Below are 19,981 nucleotides of genomic sequence, written 5' to 3'. Positions count from 1 at the left end.
CAGTGAAAAAGAGGAAGACCCTCAATGAGATGGATTGACACAGTGGCTACAACAATGCACTCAAGGATGGTGCAGGACAAGGCAGTGTTTTGTTTTGTTGTACAGAGTCGCTATGAGTAGGAACTGACTCAATGACACCTAACAACATTGGGAATAAAGGCTGTGATTTGAAAAGCTGACGTAGCTATTTTCACTGAGGCATCTCTGTCCATACTCACCCTTCCTTTCCCTCTACCAACACCAACAGGTTTGAGATTATCATGGTAGACACTAAGTAGTGATGACTGCATACTTTATTGGAAGTTTGGGATTATTTGTACTAAGATTAATTCAGATTTGAATTCACAGGTATACCTTGCTTTATCTGACATATGTATATCATTTGAAATTTAGGAAATAATCATTCCTCAATGGATTTATATAATTTTTGAAATTTATCTTGGTTTCTTTTTGCTTTTTAACAAATAACGCATCACACTCTTTTAACTTTATGGTTTCTTTTTTTTTTATTATTTGTGATCACTAGATGGGGAATAATGCAGAATTTGGTAGGATAGATAAGATGGTGTCAGATTGTGAGAGACATAAAGCTAAGAGAAATTTACTTGATCTTCTTATATATTGATGAGATACATCATAATATGTCCTTGAGTACACAAATAAGTGCTAGGCACATTGGGAGTATGATTCAGATTTGAATGGACAATATGCTAATAGGCCAATTTCAGTTATAGCCTGTGGTGGACACTGTGATACACTGTCCAATTCCTCTTTCAGTAGAGGAATATAGCCCTCACTTCTTGGAAGTGCTTCTGGCAAATGTCCATCAGCTGTCAACCCCTTCAAGGTTTGCCTCAGCCACTCTGGGGGCCTATATCGCCCAGAATCATGCGAGAGATTAAAGGCCAACCTATCTGGCCCAACTTTGGACAACTCAGAAGGGCCATTCTAGGTCCACAGATCTCCATGGGGTCGTGCAAGAGTATTGTTGGGCCTGCATCTCACCTTGACTTCTCTCTCTGTCCATTATTTCTCTGTTCCCCTCCCTTCCTCAGGTGTTGATCCCAAGGACACCCCTTTATAACCATCCTGCATACTAAGCTCCATCTCAGAGTCTGTTACCTGGAGAACCCGAGGTATGACATATTGCTAAATACCTCAAACCAGGCGTCACTCTAACTTTCTAACTACCACCTTCTCTGTTCATTTTTGTGGCAGTCATTCTACAAATAATTTTTGAGTGCCTGTTATGTGCTAGTCACAGTGCAGGGAATGAGGATGTGATGTTGACCTGGCAAATATGATTCTGCCCTCGTGGAGCCTACATTTCAGTGGGAAAGAAGACAATGAGCAAATCATTACAAGTGTAATAAGTATTTCAGAAGGGAAAAATATAGGATATTATACAAAAATAGCCATAGTGTAAAGATAGAGGATTTGGAGTTAAATGATCTAGCTGTGCCACTTACAACTGTGTGAATATGGGCAAGTCACTTACATTCTCTAGGCATTCATTTCCTCATTTATAAAATGGATATATAATTCCTCCTCTACCACTTTACTTAAAAAGAAAATATTCTACCTCATAAGATAATCTATATATGCAGAAATACTCTGAATATCAAGGGTCTGTACAGAATGTATCAAAGTCTGCCTTTCATCATAAATTGTGAGTTCTTCCCAAAGGTCAAAAATCATGTCTTGCTCAATTTTATAGTAATAATTTATTACCTAAAATAATTGATAAATTAGAACACAGCTTTTTTCTGATCATGCCAGGCAACAGAGTTTACAGTCTTTAAAATATGTTCAAAACCGTACAGATAATTACAACCTGAATTTTTTATTAAAAATATTAATTGTTAGAATAACTTTGTAAACGTCAGTAAGATTTCAAACACACTAAACATCTCTGTGGAAATTCAGTGTAAAGATTTTTAAGAGAAATATGTTAATATATTCTCCTATACTCTGACTACTTATTGTATATCTTTGTGGCCAGTAATCTTATCCCTTGACCCCCTTTTTCCCCCGGAACAAAAGATAATGGCATGCTTTAAAACTTAAATGTATTAACTTTCTCCCAGCTGAATGTATATGCCTGCCCCCTGCTGAACCTAATGAAATCTTTTGTCACAGTTTTTAAACCATTCAATGACTGGTGGTTCTTGAGTAATAATTTATATAACCTAAGTATCTATTCCTAGTATATAAAAATTAATAAAGGCTCATAAGTGATTTTTTAACTGCGTGTTTTTTTTTAAATATTTTATTGTGTTTTTGGTGAATGTTTATACAGCAGTTCAGGTTCCCATTAAAGAAATTCTACAGAAATCGTTCAGTGACAGTGGTTATATTTTTCACAATGCGTGAACATTCTCATTATTTCCGTTCTGGTTGTTGTTTCCATTAATCTAGTTTCCCTGCCCCCTTACATTCTCATGTTTTGTTTTGTTTGTTTGTTTTTTAATATTTTATTGGTTATAGCACATGGCTGCTAACCAAAAGGTCGATAGTTCTCAAAGCCAACAGCCAACATCATTCTAAATGCAGAGAGACTGAAAACATTCCCCTTGAAAATGGAAACCAGACAAGGATGCCCTTTATCACCACTTATTCAACATTGTGCTTGAAGTTTTAGCTAGAACAATCAGAAAGAAAAATAAATAAAGAACATCCAAATTGGTAAGGAAGAGGTAAAACTATCCTATTCACAGATGATATGATCTTATACATAGAAAACTCCAAAGAATCCACAAGACAGCTAGTGGAACTAATGGATGATTTCAGCAAAGTAGCAGGATACAAGATTAACATACAAAAACCAGTTGGATTCCTCTACACCAACAAAGAGAACTTCAAAAAGGAAATCACCAAATCAATATCATTTACAATAGCCCCCAAGGAGATAAAGTACTTAGGAATAAATCTAACCAGGGACGTAAAAGACATATATAAGAAAACTACAAAAAACTACTGTAAGAAATCATAAGAGACCTACATAAGTGGAAAAACATACCATGCTCATGGATAGGAAGACTCCACATTGTGAAAATGTTGATTCTACAAAGCAATCTACAGATACAATGCAATACCAATCCAAATTCCAATGACATTTTGTAACGAGATGGAGAAACAAATCACCAACTTTATATAGAAAGGGAAGACGCCCTGCATAAGTAAAGCATTACTAAAGAAGAAGAACAAAGTGGGAGGCCTCACACTACCTGATTTTAGAACCTGTTATACAGCCACTGGTACAACAACAGACACAGAGACCAGTGGAATAGAATTGAGAACCCAGATGTAAATCCATCCATCTCTGAGCAGCTGATATTTGACAAAGAGCCAAAGTCCATTAAATGGGAAAAGACAGTCTCCTTAGTAAATGATACTGGCATAACTGGATGTCCATCTGTTAAAAAAAAATGAAACAAGATCGATACCTCACACCATACACAAAAAACTAACTCAAAATGGATCAAATACCTAAATATAAAATCTAAAATGATAAAGATCATGGAAGATGATATATATATGGCATATATATATATATATATATATGGCATATATATGGCATAAATAGGATACAAACTGTAACTCACAATGCACAGACACCAGAAGAGAAACTAGATTCTGGGAGCCCCTAAAAATTAAACACTTGTGCTCATCAAAAGACTTCACCAAAAGAGTAGAAAGAGAACCTACAGACTAGGAAAAAAAATTCGGCTTCGACATATCCGACAAAGGTCTAATCTCTAAAATCTACAAGATACTGAAAAACCTCAACAACAAAAAGAAAAATAATCCAATTAAAAATGGGCAAAGGACATGAACAAAACACTTTGCTAAAGAAGACATTCAGGCAGCTAACAGACACATAGGGAAATGGTCACCATCATTTGCCATTAGAGAAATGCAAATCAAAACTACATTGAGATACCATCTCACCCCAACAATACTGGCACTAATCCAGAAAACACAAAATAACAAATGTTAGAGAAGTTGTGGGAAGATTGGAACTCTTATGCACTGCTGATGGGAATGTAAAATGGTAGAAACACATTGGAAAGCGATATGGCGCTTCCTTAAAAAGCTAAAAATAGAAATACTATACGATCCAGTAGTCCCACTCTTAGGAATATACACTAGAGAAATAAGAGCCATCACACGAATAGACATATGCACATCCATGTTCATTGCAGCACTATTCTCAATAGCTAAAAGATAGAAACAATCTAAATGCTCATCAACAAATAAAAGGATAAACAAATTATGGTACATACTCACAATGGAATACTATGCAATGATAAAGAACGATGATGAATCTGTGAAACATCTTACAACGTGGATGAATCTGGAGGGCCTTATGCTGAGAGAAATAAATCAGTCACAAAAGGACAAATATTGTATGAGACCAGCATTATAAGAACTTAAGAAAACGTTTACACATAGAAAAAAACATTCTTTGTTGGTTATGAGGGTTGAGAGGGAAGGGGACAAGAAATCACTAACTAGATAGTAAACAAGTGTCAGCTGCAGTGAATGGAAGGACAACACACAATATAGGGAATGTCAGCACACCTGGACCAAAGCAAAAGCATAGACACATCCAGACACTTTGAGAGACTGAGTAGCTGGAGTTGGGGGCTTGGGATCATAACCTTGGGGGACATCTAGGTAAATTGACATAACATAGTTCATAAAGAAAATGTTCTCCATCCTGCTTTGGTGAGTAGTGTCTAGAGTCTTAAAAGCTTGTGATCAGTCATCTAAGATACATCTATTGATCACATCCCATCTAGAGCGAAAGAGAATGAAGAAAACCAAAGACAGAAGGAAAATATTAACCCAAAGGACTAAAGAAACACATAAACCAGAGACTCCACTAGCCTGAGACCAGAAGAATTAGATGGTGCACAGCTACCACCAACAACCCCTCTGACAGGGAACACAACAAAGTGTCCCGGACAGAACAGGAGCAAAATGTAGAACAGAATTCAGATTCTCAAAAACTAGACCAGACTTACTGATCTGACAGAGACTGGAGGAGCCCCGAAACTATTGCCCCTGGACATTCTGCTAACCCAGAACTGAAACTATTCCCGTAGCCCACTTTTCAGACAAAGATTAGACAGAACTATAAAACAAAAAATAACACACGTGAGGAATGTGCTTCTTACTTCAGTCAAATACACGAGACCAAATGGGCAACTCCTGTCCAAAAGCAAGAAGAGAAGGCAGGAAGGAACAGCAGCTGTATGAATGGGCGCAGAGAACCCAGGGTGGAAAGGGGGAGCATGCTGTCACATTATGGGGATTTTAACTGATGTCACCAAACAATATGTGTATAAATTTTTGAATGAGAAATTAACTTGAGCTGTAAACTTTCATCTAAAGCACAATTTAAAAAAAAAAAAAAAAGGTTGGTGGTCCGAACCCACCAGCCATTCCCCAGGAGAAAGATGTGGCAGTCTGCTTCCATAAAGATTTACAGCCTTGGAAATCCTATGGGGCAATTCTACTCTGTCGTATAGGGTCGCTATGAGTCGGAATCGACGTGACGGCAGTGGGTTTGGTTTTCTTTAGGTGCAAGTTTACACAGCAAATTAGATTTCCCATTCAACAATTCATACACCAGTTGTTCTGTGACATTGGTTACAATCCCCGTAATGTGTCAGCACTCTCACGATTTCCATCCTACCTACCCCATTTCCATCCATCCAGTTTCTCTGCCCCTCCTTGCCTTCTCATCTTTAGTTTTGTGTAAATGTTGACTGTTTGGTCTCATATAGTTGATTGTTTAAAGAAGCACATTCCTCACGGGTGTTATGACTTATTTTATAGGCCAGCATGTTATTCGGCTGAAAGATGACCTCTGGGAGTAGCTTCAGTTCCAGGTTAAAACAGTATCTTAGGGTGATAGTCTCAGAGGTTCCCCTAATCACTATCAGTGCAGTAAGTCTGGTCTTTTTTTTATGAATTTGAGTTTTATTCTACGTTTTTCTCTCATTCTAACCTTCTGTTGTGTTCCTAGTCAGAACAGTCAGTAGTGGTAGCTGAGCACCATCTAGTTGTTCTGGTCTCAGGCTAAAAGAGGCTGTGGTTCGCATGGGCCGTTAGTCCTGTGGACTAATTTCTTCCTTGATTCTTTGGTTTCGTTCATTCTCCTTTGCTCCGGATGGGAAAAGACCAACTGTTGTATCTTAGATGGCCACTCGCAAGCTATTGTGATCCCAGACACTATTCACCAAACTAAGATGTGGGACATTATCTTTATGAACTAAGTTATGCCAGTTGACCCAGTTGTCCCATGAGACTATGGTGCTGAGCCTTCAAACCCAGTAAGTCAATCCCACAAGGTGTTTGAGTATGTCTACAAGTATCCATAACTGTGCCTTCTACATGCTTTATTGTCTATATGGAATATATGCAGCACATACAAATGTGTGTATACATATACCCACAAATATACCTACATATGCATGCTCCTGTACTCCCATATGCCTTCCTACACCCATATAGCATACATACCTACCTGTGTAAGCACTCAGATTTTTTTTTATTGTGCTTTAGATGAAGGTTTACAGAGCAAATTAGTTTCTCATTAAACAATTAATACACATACTGTTTTGTGACATCGGTTGTGAACCCCATGACAAGTCAATGCTCTCCCCTTCTCAACTTTGGGTTCCCCATTTCCAGCTTTCCTGTCCCCTCCTGCCTTCTTGTCCTTGCCTCTGGGCTGGTGTGCCCATTTAGTCTCATTTTGTTTTATGGACCTGTCTAATCTTTGGCTGAAGGGTGAACCTTGGGAGTGATTTCAGTACCGAGTTAAAAGGGTGTCCAGGGGCCATACTCTCAGGGTTTCTCCAGTCTCTGTCAGGCCAGTAAGTCTAGTCTTTTTTTTTTTTTTTTTTTGAGCACTCACATATTTTTTGCTTGTTATTACTGTTGTTGCAGAATTGTATGTTATAGCATTTACTATAAACTCGGTTGCCGTCGAGTCAATTCCAACTCATAGCAAACCCTATAGGACATAGTGGAACTGCCCGATATGGTTTCCAAGGAGCACCTGGTGGATTCAAACTGCCAACCTTTTGGTTAGCAGCTGAGCTTTTAACCACTGCGCCACCAGGGCTTGTCCCTTATTCTTGTGTACCTCTCAGTGTCTTCATTTACCTTCGTCAAGTTGTGCTGACTTCCCCCATATTGTGTATTGCCTTTCCAGTCACCATAATTAACATATGTCTATTATCTAGTAAGTGATTCCTCCTCCCTCCGCCTCCCATCCCTGGTAACAATCAAAGAACGTTGCTTTCTGTGTGTATACCAATTCTTGATTCTTTATAAAAGTGGCATCATGCAATATTTGTCCTTTTGTGTTTGACTTTTCACTCAGCATAATGTCCTCCAGATTCATCCATGTTATAAGAAGTTTTGCAAACTCATCATTATTCTTTATTGTTGCATAGTATTCCATTGTATGTATGTATCACAGTTTACCCATCCATCTGTTGATAGACACTTAGGTTGTTTCCATCTTTTTGCTATTGTGAATAATGCTGCAGTGAACATGGGTGTGCATATGTCTATTCATGTCACTGCTCTTATTTCTCTAGGATATCTTCCTAGGAATGGGATTGCTGGATCATATGGTATTTCTATTTCTAGCTTTTTGAGGAAGCATCCATACCATTTTCCATAGTGGTTGCACCATTTTACCATCCCACCAGCAGTGTATAACTTGTGTGTTTGTGAACATACTTGCTGACTTATGTGTGTAAGAAACATTATTCTTTGGTATATTGTACATTTATAAAGTTTTAATAAGTTTTTTCATTTTTCCTTGAAAGACATTTATTTCACCGTTTAGACATCTCCTTTACTAAACCTACTTTAGTTATTTTTTTCTTTGAATTAGCAATGTTTAGTCCTCATTTATACTTTCATAATATACTCACTTCATATATGTTGTTGCTAATTGCCAGCAGGTCAGTTCTGACTCACAGCAATGCCTCCTTTGCAGAGTAGAACTGCTCCATAAGGATTTTAAGGATGTGACCTTTCAGAAGCAGATCTCCAAGCCTTACTTCCATGGTGCCTCTGGGTGGGTTCAAACTGCCAATCTTTCAGTTATAGTCCAGTGCTTAATCACTTGTGCCACCCAGGGACTCCTACTTTGTATATGTTAATCGTAATTTTCAAATCTGTGCTTTATAATATTTTGCTTACTTATGGGCCGTCTTATGTTGATGATCACTTACATTATTAATATGTGACCCCTATTATTTTTTTCTTACAATTAACTGGTCTCTTCCATAATAGATATTAGCTATTTTCTTGATTGGTAGAGTAATAGTTTCTCAAACTATTGCCTTTTTTTTTCCCCCGTCACATCTTGTATTTTGTAAAACACTGGTCTTCTTTCCCAACTCCCAGTTTGTCAATCACTTAATGTTTATTCTTTTTTTTTTTTTTTTTTTCCCCTTTCCCTTTTCCTTTTTCTTTTAAACCTACCTCACACGTGCTTTTTTGTTGTAGAGGGAGCCTGCACGTGGCAGCATGGTCTAGGCAGGAAAGGAAAAGGAAGTTATTACGGCTCTCTTCTGGCTGCCTGCAATAATAAAGCATGACTTGCCATTCCCTAACTGGTGGCTGGAGACTTATCTTCATAAATGCATGTGACCCAAGAAGTTTCAGTTTACATACCCTATCCCTTGGTGTTCTTGCCTGTGGAGAGCCTTTTCCTTCCTGAAATTAGACAAAGGTTGCAAGAATTGAAGCTTGGGCTTCAAAGCACAGGAAAAGAGAATGTTGTCTTACCCTGTTGCTACAGTGGAGATCCAGCTGGCCGTGTTTACCTAACCAGGGTGTGAGACTGCATGTTCATCTGTGCGGGGCTCAACACAGCACCAAGTTTTGCTCGTAAGTTTTGAACTTAGGAACCTTTTGAAATACTTCTTGTATGTTTTCCTAGTTGGTTATCTTTATTGTGACAGCTATGTAGGTTTTGGGTATATTCTTATATTGCTAAGCATCTAATAAAATGAAACTTTAAAAGCTTTACCCATTTGCTAGAATAACATTTAACTTCTGTGCCGTACTTACACATAAGGTGACCATATAATTTATCATTCAAACAAGGACACGTTTAACAATTTAAAGGAGGTCACTGGGTGGCACAAAGGTTAAGCGCTCAGGTACTAACCAAAAAGTTGGTAGTTTGAACCCGCCTAGAGATGCCTTAGAAGACAGGTCTGGCGATATGCTTCCAAGATGTCACAGCCATGAAAACCCTAGGGAGCACTTCTGTTCTGCACACATGAGGTTGCCATGTGTCAGAATGGACTGGAGGGCAACTTTTTATTATTATTATCATTAATTATGCCAGGTCATAGGCATAACCAGGACTGTCCTGGGCAGAGTAGAACATACGGTCATCCTATTTATACCTAATAATTTCTTTTGTGAACATTTAAGCCAGCCTAGAGCACTTTACAAAAGAGGTGGTGGAGATGGAGTTAGTAGTTGCAGAGTCCATAGATTCCATACCTAACAGATAGGATATATTTTAGAAATTAGAAATGAATGTCAAGGTAATAATAGCTAACATTACTGATTGCTTACTATGTGCCAGGCACTGTGCCAAGACATTTACATACCGTATCTCATTTATCCTTCAGCAACCTTGTGAAGTGACTAGTACTATTATTTTTTTATTTTACAATGATTTACCAAAATAAAAATCTAAGTACATCTGATTCCAAAGCCTGTATACATGCTTTTAACTATAACACTATACTGCCTTCCTCTGGACATACTTCATATCACTGTGATTATTTTTTTTTTTTTTAATATAGTCAAATACACTCACCCTATGTAGAAAAAAGTGATGAAGGGGCTGTCTCTCTCCAGCTTGGCACTGCTGAGTCATGACTCCATGCTTTGTTGGCAGTCCAAATAATTCTGAAAGGGTTCATTGGTGGGAGGAAGGTAAAGCTGCCGTAGTATGGTTTCAACAGTTCTGTTTTAATGTTCAAGCGCATGGTGCTGTGACTGGTCTAGCATTCTGATTACAGAATTTTAAACGACACTGTAATCAGCTCTTGCCTGCACCTCTGCCAGGCAGTTATAGAAGGAAAAAGTAGTCCTTCATAGATTTTTTTCCCTTATGGATCTATGACTCTTCAAAAATAATGTTTGTCATTAAAGGCATTTGTAAATTAAGCTTCTGTTTGCTTCTTCTGAATTGAGATGGGAGAATGCATCAGCTTCTCCTCGGGAGAAAGATGTGGCAGTCTGCTTCCATAAAGATTTATGGCCTTGGAAACACAGTGGGGCAGTTCTACTCTGACCTATAGGGTTGCTATATGTCGGAATCGACTTGATGGCTGTGGGTTAGGGTTTTTTTGTACTATGTGTCAGGGCTTCTGCTAATTGCTGTTTATTATTCATTTAATACTAACAATAAGTCTATGACTGAGTGGATTTATTGTCTCCCTTTTACCCATAATGAAATTAAGGCACAGAATACGTTGGAACAATTTGCTCAAGGTATCACTACCTGAAATGGCAGAGCAGGGATTTGGACCCAGGGAATCTGACTCCAAAGTCCTTGAACTTAACACTCTGCTATTTAGGAAAGATGCTTACTTGAAATCTTCTACTTTAAAAAAAAAAAGGGAATGCAGATTAGAAGTGTGAACTGTGAGTAGTATGTGAGAGCTGAATGTCATATTTGTCTGAATTTCATACTGGGCAGTTTAGTCTTCCCATTTCATCTGCCAAAGTGTGTGTATTTCATTATAGTCACTACAGGTTCTTCAAGATCTGTGGGTGACAGTACCAAGGTTTTAATGTTAACAGCAAAAATGATACTGGTTCTATGAATAACATGCTACTGAGATAGACTTGTACAAAAGAATCTTCAGGAAGAATAATAAAAAAATAGTCTCTGACATTAACAGAAAAGACTGCCAAACCCAGCCTTGGCTGATTAGTCATCTTGGCACAGGGCACACTTTGCATCCAGTGGGCCTGACAACACAGGGCAGCATGCTGTACACTAGGGGGTGTACAGTCAGAAAAGTGATAGGAGAGGTTTGTGATAAAATACTGCAGTTCATCAGACTGCATAAAGACTACATTCAAGTAAAAATCACTAAGTGTAATTATAATCTACATAATGAAAGTGTGAAATGTTACGGCTTTTCGTACTTTACAAACCTTTGAAACAACTTAATCTGAAACCTTAACTCAAGGAGCTCTAGAGGGAGCCAATCTATTTATATATAGAGATTTTTTTTAAGGCATCTCAAACCTCAGCTACGCTATTAACCAGACTGATGATTCATTCATGCTCATATAGTAGTAACGATCCTTGGATTTATAAATGTACAGTAGTGTCAGATCCTAATCTGAAGGAAACACACGTTATTTGATTTTCTTTCAGAATATTCTTTCCTGTACAAGTGATTCACATGCTGTCACCTTCACAGTGCATATGTGTAACACATGTCAGAATTTAAAAAGAAGGTAATGACTTTTGCTGATGGAAGACTTTAAAACATTTCCCTCAAAAACACCTTTAAAATGTACATACAGATATAAATATAAGTATGCATGCACATACATCCACCCCTACCCCTATCCCCACAGGCCTCTTCAGGAGGCCCCCTTGGACTCTAAAACATAAGGAGAAGTATTTATTCTGAACGTCATGACTGCTGATCCACAGTTATGGAAAAATGAAATTATCCATTTCTTCTTTTCGGTTAGGGGGCAGCCAGCCTAATTCAGGGTCTACTTCTCCTTTCTGTTGGAACTGTTGAACTAGACTGGATTCATAATTCCCGAAACCTAAGCTAGAGGTATGAAACCACTTTCCAAGACTTAATGGCAGAGCATCCCCATACCATTAATATTTCCTTGCCTTCAGATGCTTGTCTTCTAAGCTAAGACAAATGGACAACTTTTTTTTTACTTAATTTAGTGGAAGTACTTTATGTTTTCCTTTGCTGAAATAGCTCATAGGAGACTAAATGGAATCCAGGAGAAAATTACAACAGCTTCTAAGTACAAAAAAAAAAAATCAAGAAACCTTTAGGGCAACATGAGGCATTTGGATTTGACCAGGTAGTTGTGAAGGTAGTGACAAGTTATTTGAAGGCCTTGGAGCAAGCACGGCGAAATAAGTTAAAGTGATAGAAAAGGTCTGCGAGATTCCCAGAGAGAGAAGGCTAGCAGCTCTGTGGAAGGGTCACAGTGCTTGTGGAGAGGCATAAAGAATGACCACTGCTGATTGTGGCCCCCTCATGCCTCCCTTCTAGCCTTCACCCTGCCAGATACTCTAGCAAACACTCTGGTAAGTTCACCTGTCTTGTCACAGTTATTAAAACTTTTAAATCTTACATAGAGTCGCTATGAGTTGGAATCTACTCGATGGTAGTGGGTTTGGTTTTTTTTTTATTCATACTGCACGGGTTTTTTCCCCCTCAATTTCAACCCCATCAAAAATTTTAATAAGATGGGCCTGCGTGTATGCTGTATACATTTTTAATCTCTTCTAAGTACTTGATATTTATTGGGTTAGTTAAGCTCTTTTCAGACTGGGAATATGCAATGCAGTGAAGAAAAGAATGGATTTATTATGTTTAAGCTAAAGTGAGAGTACTATGAATAGATGAATGAGTATAATTAAGAAGAGGAAACAAAAGTATTAGGTGACAGGATTTTGTGTTAATTCTTAAATCATCAATATTATTTATAGGAAAATCTGATGTTCCCGCTTATCCTAGACATCATTTATTTTAGAACTATAATAAGAATTTTAGTGTGAGCCCTGGTGGCACAGTGATTAAGCACTCAGCTGCTAACCTAAAGGTCAGCAATTTGAACCCACCAGCCACTTCACAGGAGAAAGATGCGGTAGTCTGCTTCCATAAAGATCACAGCCTTGGAAACTGTATAGGCAGTTCTACTGTGTCCTATGAGGTTGCTATGAGTCAGAGTCGACTTGATGGCAGTGGGTAATAATAATGTCAAAATGCTGTCAATTGTCTTTTTTTTGCTCATATCTGATTTTTATCTTGGCATAATTTTAAGAATTTCAGCAGTAGCCCATTTCTCACTGGTCTAGGTTTATATATTTTTTACTTTTTTTTTTTTAATATCTAAGTCAATTAAATACTGTATATATGAGAAGAGAATTTATCAGATGAGTTTATGTCATAAAATTATATTATTGAGAAATAAACCACCTGTGATACAGACGAAAGAACATAGGACTTCTAGCTATGGTCAAGTCACACTTGTTCCACTTCATACCTGAATGGTGGTCAGCCCGTATCTTGAGAGGTTTCAGTCTTAAGCCTCACTCTCAGGTTCTTCGTCTACAATGGAGAAAATAACACAAGATTTGCATGCATTTCAGTATTATTTGAGAATGAAGATGTATTCATTTTGAAAATTTTCAAGTACTATTCAGAAATAAATATGCATTATACACATGCAAACATAAACAAACAATATTTAAATTGTAACTTTACCGTATGTGGACTATTAAGCCATGGGACTTTAGGAGGTTGATGTCTGGAGTATCAGATTTTATCAGTTTTATTTGACTCTTGATACCATAGTGTAGATATTATGAACAAAAATGTAATGCCGTTCTTCATTGTTGAAAGATTAGTATAGATGTTAAATTGATATTAAGTGTAATTTTTCAAAGGGTTTACTGACCAGGTACTTCACAGTTTATTCAAGAATACATAGAGAAAAACAGTTTCGCGTTCCTCATTAAGTTAAACGTAGAATTACCATATGACCAAGCAATTCTACTCTTAAGTATATACCCAAAAGAATTGAAAACAGTACTTAAACAAGTACAAGTACATGCATTTTCTAATGGCACTATTAACAGAAGCCTAATGGTGGAAGCGGTCGAGGTGTCCGTCAAGGGGTGAATGGATAAGCAAATTGTGGTATATCTATGCAATGGTATATTACTCAGCCATAAAAAGGAATGAAATACTGATACATGCTACAACATGGATGAACCTCAAAAACATTATGCTAAGTGAAAGAAACCAGACACAAAAGACATATTACATGATTCATTTTATATGAAATATCATGATAGGTATATCCAGAGAAAGCACAGTTTGGTGGTTACCAGGGAGAGGGAGAAAAAAAAGAGCGTCTGCTAATAGGGTATGGAATTTCTTTTTGGCATGATGAAAATGTTTTGAAACTAGATAGCATTGGTGGTTGCACAACACTGTGAATGTATTAAATGACTGAGTTGTTTGCCTTAAAATGGTTAATTTTATATTATAGGAATTTCACCTCGGTACTTCGAGACATTTAGTTCACAAGGTCCTATCAGTTTTAGAGATTAAGACCCTTTTGAACACAAGGTCTTAACAGTTTTAGAGATTAAGACCCTTTTGAAAATCTAATGAAAGCTAGGGACCATCTCCCCAGGAAAATATTTATATGCTTGTACGTGCAGAATTTTGCAAGGGATTTCCAAGCGCTCACATCCATGTATCCTAATTAAATACAACCATTTCCAAATCAGGAAAGGTATGCATCAGGGTCGTATCCTTTCACCATACTTATTCAATCTGAATGCTGAGCAAATAATCCGGGAAGCTGGACTATATGAAGAAGAACGACATCAGGATTGGAGGAAAACTCATTAACAGCCTGCAATGTGTGTATGACACAACTTTGCTTGCTAAAAAATGAAGAGAACTTGAAGCACTTACTGATGAAGATCAAAGGCTACAGCCTTCAGTATGGATTACACCTCAGCACAAAGAAAACAAAAATCCTCACAGATGGACCAGTAAGCAACATCATGATAAACAGAAAAGATTGAAGTTATCAAGGATTTTGTTTTACTTGGACCCACAATCAACACCCATGGAAGCAGCAGTCAGGAAATTAAATGACATGTTGTTTTGGACAAATCTGCAAAAGACCTGTTTAAAGTGTTCAAAAGCAAAGATGTCACCTTGAGGGCAAAGGTGCACCTGACCCAAGCTATGGTATTTTCAGTTGCCTTGTATGCATGTGAAAGCTGGACAGTGAATAAGGAAGACCAAAGAAGAATTGATTCATTTGCATTATGGTATTGGCAAAGAATATTGAATATACTGTGGGCTACCAGAAGAATGAATAAATCTGTCTTGGAAGTAGTACAGCCAGAATGCTCCTTAGAAGCAAGGATGGTGAAACTTTGTTTCACATACTTTGGACTGTTATCAGGAGGGACTGATCCCTGGAGAAGGACATCATGCTTGGTAAAGTAGAACGTCATTGAAAAAGAAGAAGACTCTCAAGGAGATGGACTGATACAATAGCTTCAACAATGGGCTCAAACATAGCAACGATTGTGAGGATGTTGCTGGACCAGACAGTGTTTCATTCTGTTGTACATAGGGTCGCTGTGAGTCGGAACTGACTCGATGGGACCTACCAGCAACAACAATTCCAACTTAAGGAGCCCTGGTGGTGCAGTAGTTAAGTACTTGGCTCCTAACTGAAAGGTCTGTGGTTCAAACCCACAGCCACTCTGTGGGAGAAAGATGTGGCATAGTGCTTCCGTAAAGATTACAGCCTGGGAAACCCTGTGGTGCAGTTCTGCCCTGTCCAATAAGATTGCTATGAGTCGGAATTGACTCGAAGGCAACAGTTTTTTGGTATGCTATTTCCAACTTAGATCGGCACGTAATAGGACTTTGGTGATCTGGCATCCTCCCTTTCAGATTTCCAAGTTTTCCAAACTATTATGGTCTTCTATTATAAACTGTTACAGAAGTTGTTTTCCTGCCCAGCTGTGCCTCCACCCATTCCTTGCTTTAGCTGTATTACATCCAAGATGTGTCTCTTAAACATTCTTGATTCCTGCCTTTAGTCTATCCCCACCATTGTGTACTTCACAAGTATTTTTTCATAGTGAACGCAGTAAGGGAGGGAAGTTAACAAATGCAAGAAACAGAGGTTTTGGACAAATATGACAGTTGCAAGTAGTTCCAGTAGTACTAGATTCAGCTGCAACAAGGCTGAAACAAGTAAGTAGTCTAGAAAGCAAGTCTTTTAAGATTTCTACCAATTCGCAGTTCCGCTAATCCTAACCAGTCAAATATTTAGAATTCCTTGTTACTGTGTTCATTTGTAAGAAGTTCATTGAGATCCTCTGGAATTTGGCCAGTCTCTGCCTCTAATAATATATGTGAAAATGCTTTTTAAACTGCGAAGGACTATAACAGTGTAAGAGAGTATCATTCTGGGCTATAATGTGATTTCACGTGTGTAAGGAAAAGTTGCACATCATAAATCTAGTGTTGAGAAGTGAAATGTCAGCCAGATGGACAGACAGACCAGGAGTTTTTTTCCCCCTAGTAGTCCATCTAACAACTGTATGTTTTTACAGATTTGTAGAATTTTAATCCCCAGATTTTCTACTTGTGCGCCAACTCCTCCACCTATTCAGTACTTAATTTATCTCATTTTGCGAATGGGTCTCAAGATTTAGTGTATTCCGATATGCCTAAGTCTGCATCTGTTAACAACAGCCACAACAAAATCCAGGTCAAATATTTTAAAAAGCAGAAATATTCTTAGAAAACCAGAAAAGCATGACCTTATTTTGTAACCTCAGCAATAGTTGCTCAAGATCTCTAAACGTGTTGCTGTTGAGAAAATGAGAGTATGGACAGACAAATTCATGAGCCAGGCAAATTCACTGCTGAGGAAGTTTGGCTTTTATTTAGTGTTGGTTTGAATTTTTATATTCTAGTACCAGTATGATCCAATGAGAATCTATCTTTAAAATAAAATCATGAAGAAGGTAGCATACTACTTAATAATTAATGTGAAATATTGAATTAGACTATTATTTTTTCCTTTTATTAAAATATTATTGATATTGCAAGGTGAATTTTTGCACTAATATTATGATGTTGATAACAACATTGGTTTTAAGATTTCAACATCATATAAGCAGAAAACATAGGGCACAAAGATTTCAGGTGCAGAAATGCTACTGAGGCAACATTAACAGTGAATTAGATTCCCATTAGGTAATGTTCAATGATACCAAAAACTCGTTGCTGTCGAGTCAATTCTGACTCATAGTGAGCCTATAGGACAGGGAACTGCCCCATAGAGTTTCCAAGGAGCGACTGGTGGATTTGAACTGCCAACATTTAGGTTAGCAGCCATAGCTGTTAACCGCTGTGCCACCAGAGCTCAGTGATAAGGGATGTACATATGGAGGATTTAAAGAAATGTAAGAGATAGATGTTTAATTCAAAATGCCAGCAGGCATCATTTGGTGGCAGAAGCATGGCTTGCAGTGGTCTTTGTATCAGTTTTCATAGACCATTCAGCTTTCTCCCTTTTTCTTTTAAGTGCAGTATTGTATTTTTGATAGACAATTTATAGAAATGAATAACAATTGATAGAGAAATTGCTCATTTTCTTTGATAAAACAATTTAGAAGAAAAGACATTTGATGTAAAGAAATAGCGTATTACTACGAAATTCAAGACTACTATTTATTGTATTTTACTATAATTTTTTATTAAGCTTTCTTACATTTAGGTCACTAGTGTTAGTAGATTAAAACTCTTTTCTATTTTTCTGATGCAGAGCTATTATTTTTCAGTGCCTTTATCTTGCAGACCACTGTTGAATTCTTTAAAAACAACAAGGAATTACAAGAACATGGTGAAGAGAAGACTAGTTTAATTGGAGAAGTCGAAGCAAGATGTCTTTCTTTACTGATGTACTCCACTATCTCGTGAAAATTAGTAGAAGTTAGTCCTAGGTAGCTAACAGTGAACCCCGGGTGCTAACTTCCCTGAAGCACTGAAATAGGAAGTGGTGGAAGAAACTTCTAAAAGAAACCCTCAGGGATTCCTCCTTTTTTCCCCTGTGATCCCTTTAATCCTTGAACTGTCAAACCTCATGGAAAATAATAGAGCTGTGTAGTTCTAAGATTTAAGTAGTATTATCTTTTTAAATGAAAATATTAGGTCTTTTTACATCTCTGGATAAGAATAGGGCATGTTTTCAGTGTAGAAAAGAGTAACTTTGGACCAGAGATGCATATTGTTTTTTCATTTTTGATGTAATATTATCTATGACTAAGCAGGCTGCACCCAGTAGAAAAAAAAAATTATAGCCAATATTTTTATTTTCCTTTTTTAAAACAGATGATTCAGCGAGAAGCAGATGTGAAAAGTAAGGTAACTGCTGTGGCGTTGACAGATTCTGTTCACAATGTGTGGCATCAAGAAGCTGGCAAAACGATTCGAGAATGGATGAGAGAGGTGAGACTGGATGTTTTTTAATGCTGGCATGAAGAGGTGTGAGCCTTTGTGTCTTGAGCCCCCACCAGCTTATATCACCTCCCACCCCCATTTAGACAGAACAGAAAAGACTGGACATGACTGATATAATAATAGAAAATCCTTCTGAAGGACAGTTTTTTTTTGAAAGCCTTTTTTTTTTCTTTTTATAGAATATTATGTATGCATATAGTATACAGTAAGAACTTTGGCTACAAAAGGTCTCAGTGTTAGGATAATTTTATTTCCTGATGTTTAATTTTTCCACCAGCTATTTAGCATTGGTGCTGCTTAATTACAAGAAAGAAGCTTAATGTACACTCTGTCCTATCCTTTTCTTCTTGAAAGACAGTCAGCGTGTGCCACTCTTAAATAAATTGGCTCACTACTGCCAGTAGGGGGAGAAGTAAAAAAGCTGAAATAAAGTCAAGCCAGACCCTTGAGCTAGGAGAAACCCCAGGGCTGGCCATGGTCCAGCCTCAGGCTAAGAAATCTTTTCACACTTGCTTCAGGGTAGTGAGCCTGAAAACCAGCAAGGACTCATCGAAGAGGCTCCTGTTTTTTTTTTTTGTTGTTGTTGTTTTTTTTTGTTGTTGTTTGTTTTTAACTTTCAACCCATTATTTCTTTCATTCCTATTGTAAGTATCTGGCTCAAATTTTCTTTTTTATTTATATTTACCTTCCTGATATTATAAATAATTGCCATCAGCCTCCCCATCCTGTAGTCATTGTTTAATGAAATCATATATGAATGAGCTGGTTGACCTACCTAGTTTTCTCCCAGTTTTTTTTTTTTTTTTTTTTTAAATAGAAGACTCAGGCATTTAATTCAGCTGACCTCTTACCATAGATTTGTGTGGTGGGTAGATTTCACCAGCCCTTGTGGTGACATTGTAAGAACCAGAGACTTATTGTTTGCAAAGAGTATTGAACAGATGAAAGGACAAGGCTTTGTAATTCCAGAATGTTACCATAATCTCACCAAGCTGTTGTTACTGTTGTTTTTATTCTCCATTAGAAAAATCACTTTTATTATGCAAAAGTCTAGAGTACTTTTACTCCATTCCTCATAATGCTATAAACATATCAAGATGTGTGCGTTTTTTTTTTTCCCCTTCATGTATTCTAACACCCAGGCATTTTCTGACCATATTGTTTTTCATATTTTTTCTTTCATAGTGTATCTACATCCCTAATTGTCTTTTCGAAGGGCCTAAACTTTTTTAAGAGGAAGTTTCATTTTTTGCCCATACTTTTTTTTAATCCTATTTATCTGTTCAGGGAGATACACATACAGCTCCCAGGAACATGTAAGTAGTGAGGTTCATATATGAGCTGTTAGTAACCCTTTCTCACACATAGCCTGTATGAAATTCAGTCCTTGCCCCAAACTAGAAACATGCTTGCTCATCATTTTTTTTAATTGGGAGTTCTTTGTGTAAGTCTCCTTTCAGGTGACAGATTGGGAGTTCTTTGTGTAAGTCTCATTTCAGGTGACAAATAAAGCAAAATTCATTTAGATTTACTTTTTTTTTTTTTTTAATATTTTATTGTACTTCAGGTGAAGGCTTACAGAACAGATAGTTTCTCATGTAACAGTAACACACATGCTGTTT

At 37.3% G+C, this 19,981-nt stretch overlaps 1 protein-coding gene across 13 annotated transcripts in view; it reads left to right on the top strand.

The window, feature by feature from the left end:
- ARB2A (ARB2 cotranscriptional regulator A) overlaps positions 1-19,981 on the top strand; it is a 483,138-nt gene that overhangs the window by 301,669 nt on the left and 161,488 nt on the right. For 12 of the 13 annotated variants that reach the window (XM_023730112.1, XM_004375027.2, XM_012555172.2 and 9 more), the window contains one exon: positions 18,231-18,347. The exons of the other annotated variant lie outside the window; for it this stretch is intronic. In XM_023730112.1, coding sequence (XP_023585880.1) covers positions 18,231-18,347 — 117 coding nt within the window. The remainder of the gene's footprint in view (positions 1-18,230; positions 18,348-19,981) is intronic. 13 annotated transcript variants of the gene reach the window in all.

The sequence above is a fragment of the Trichechus manatus genome, unplaced genomic scaffold, assembly GCF_000243295.1.
Source record: "Trichechus manatus latirostris isolate Lorelei unplaced genomic scaffold, TriManLat1.0 scaffold00032, whole genome shotgun sequence".
Classification (NCBI taxonomy): domain Eukaryota; kingdom Metazoa; phylum Chordata; class Mammalia; order Sirenia; family Trichechidae; genus Trichechus; species Trichechus manatus.
This window is presented reverse-complemented; position numbering and strand designations above follow the sequence as displayed.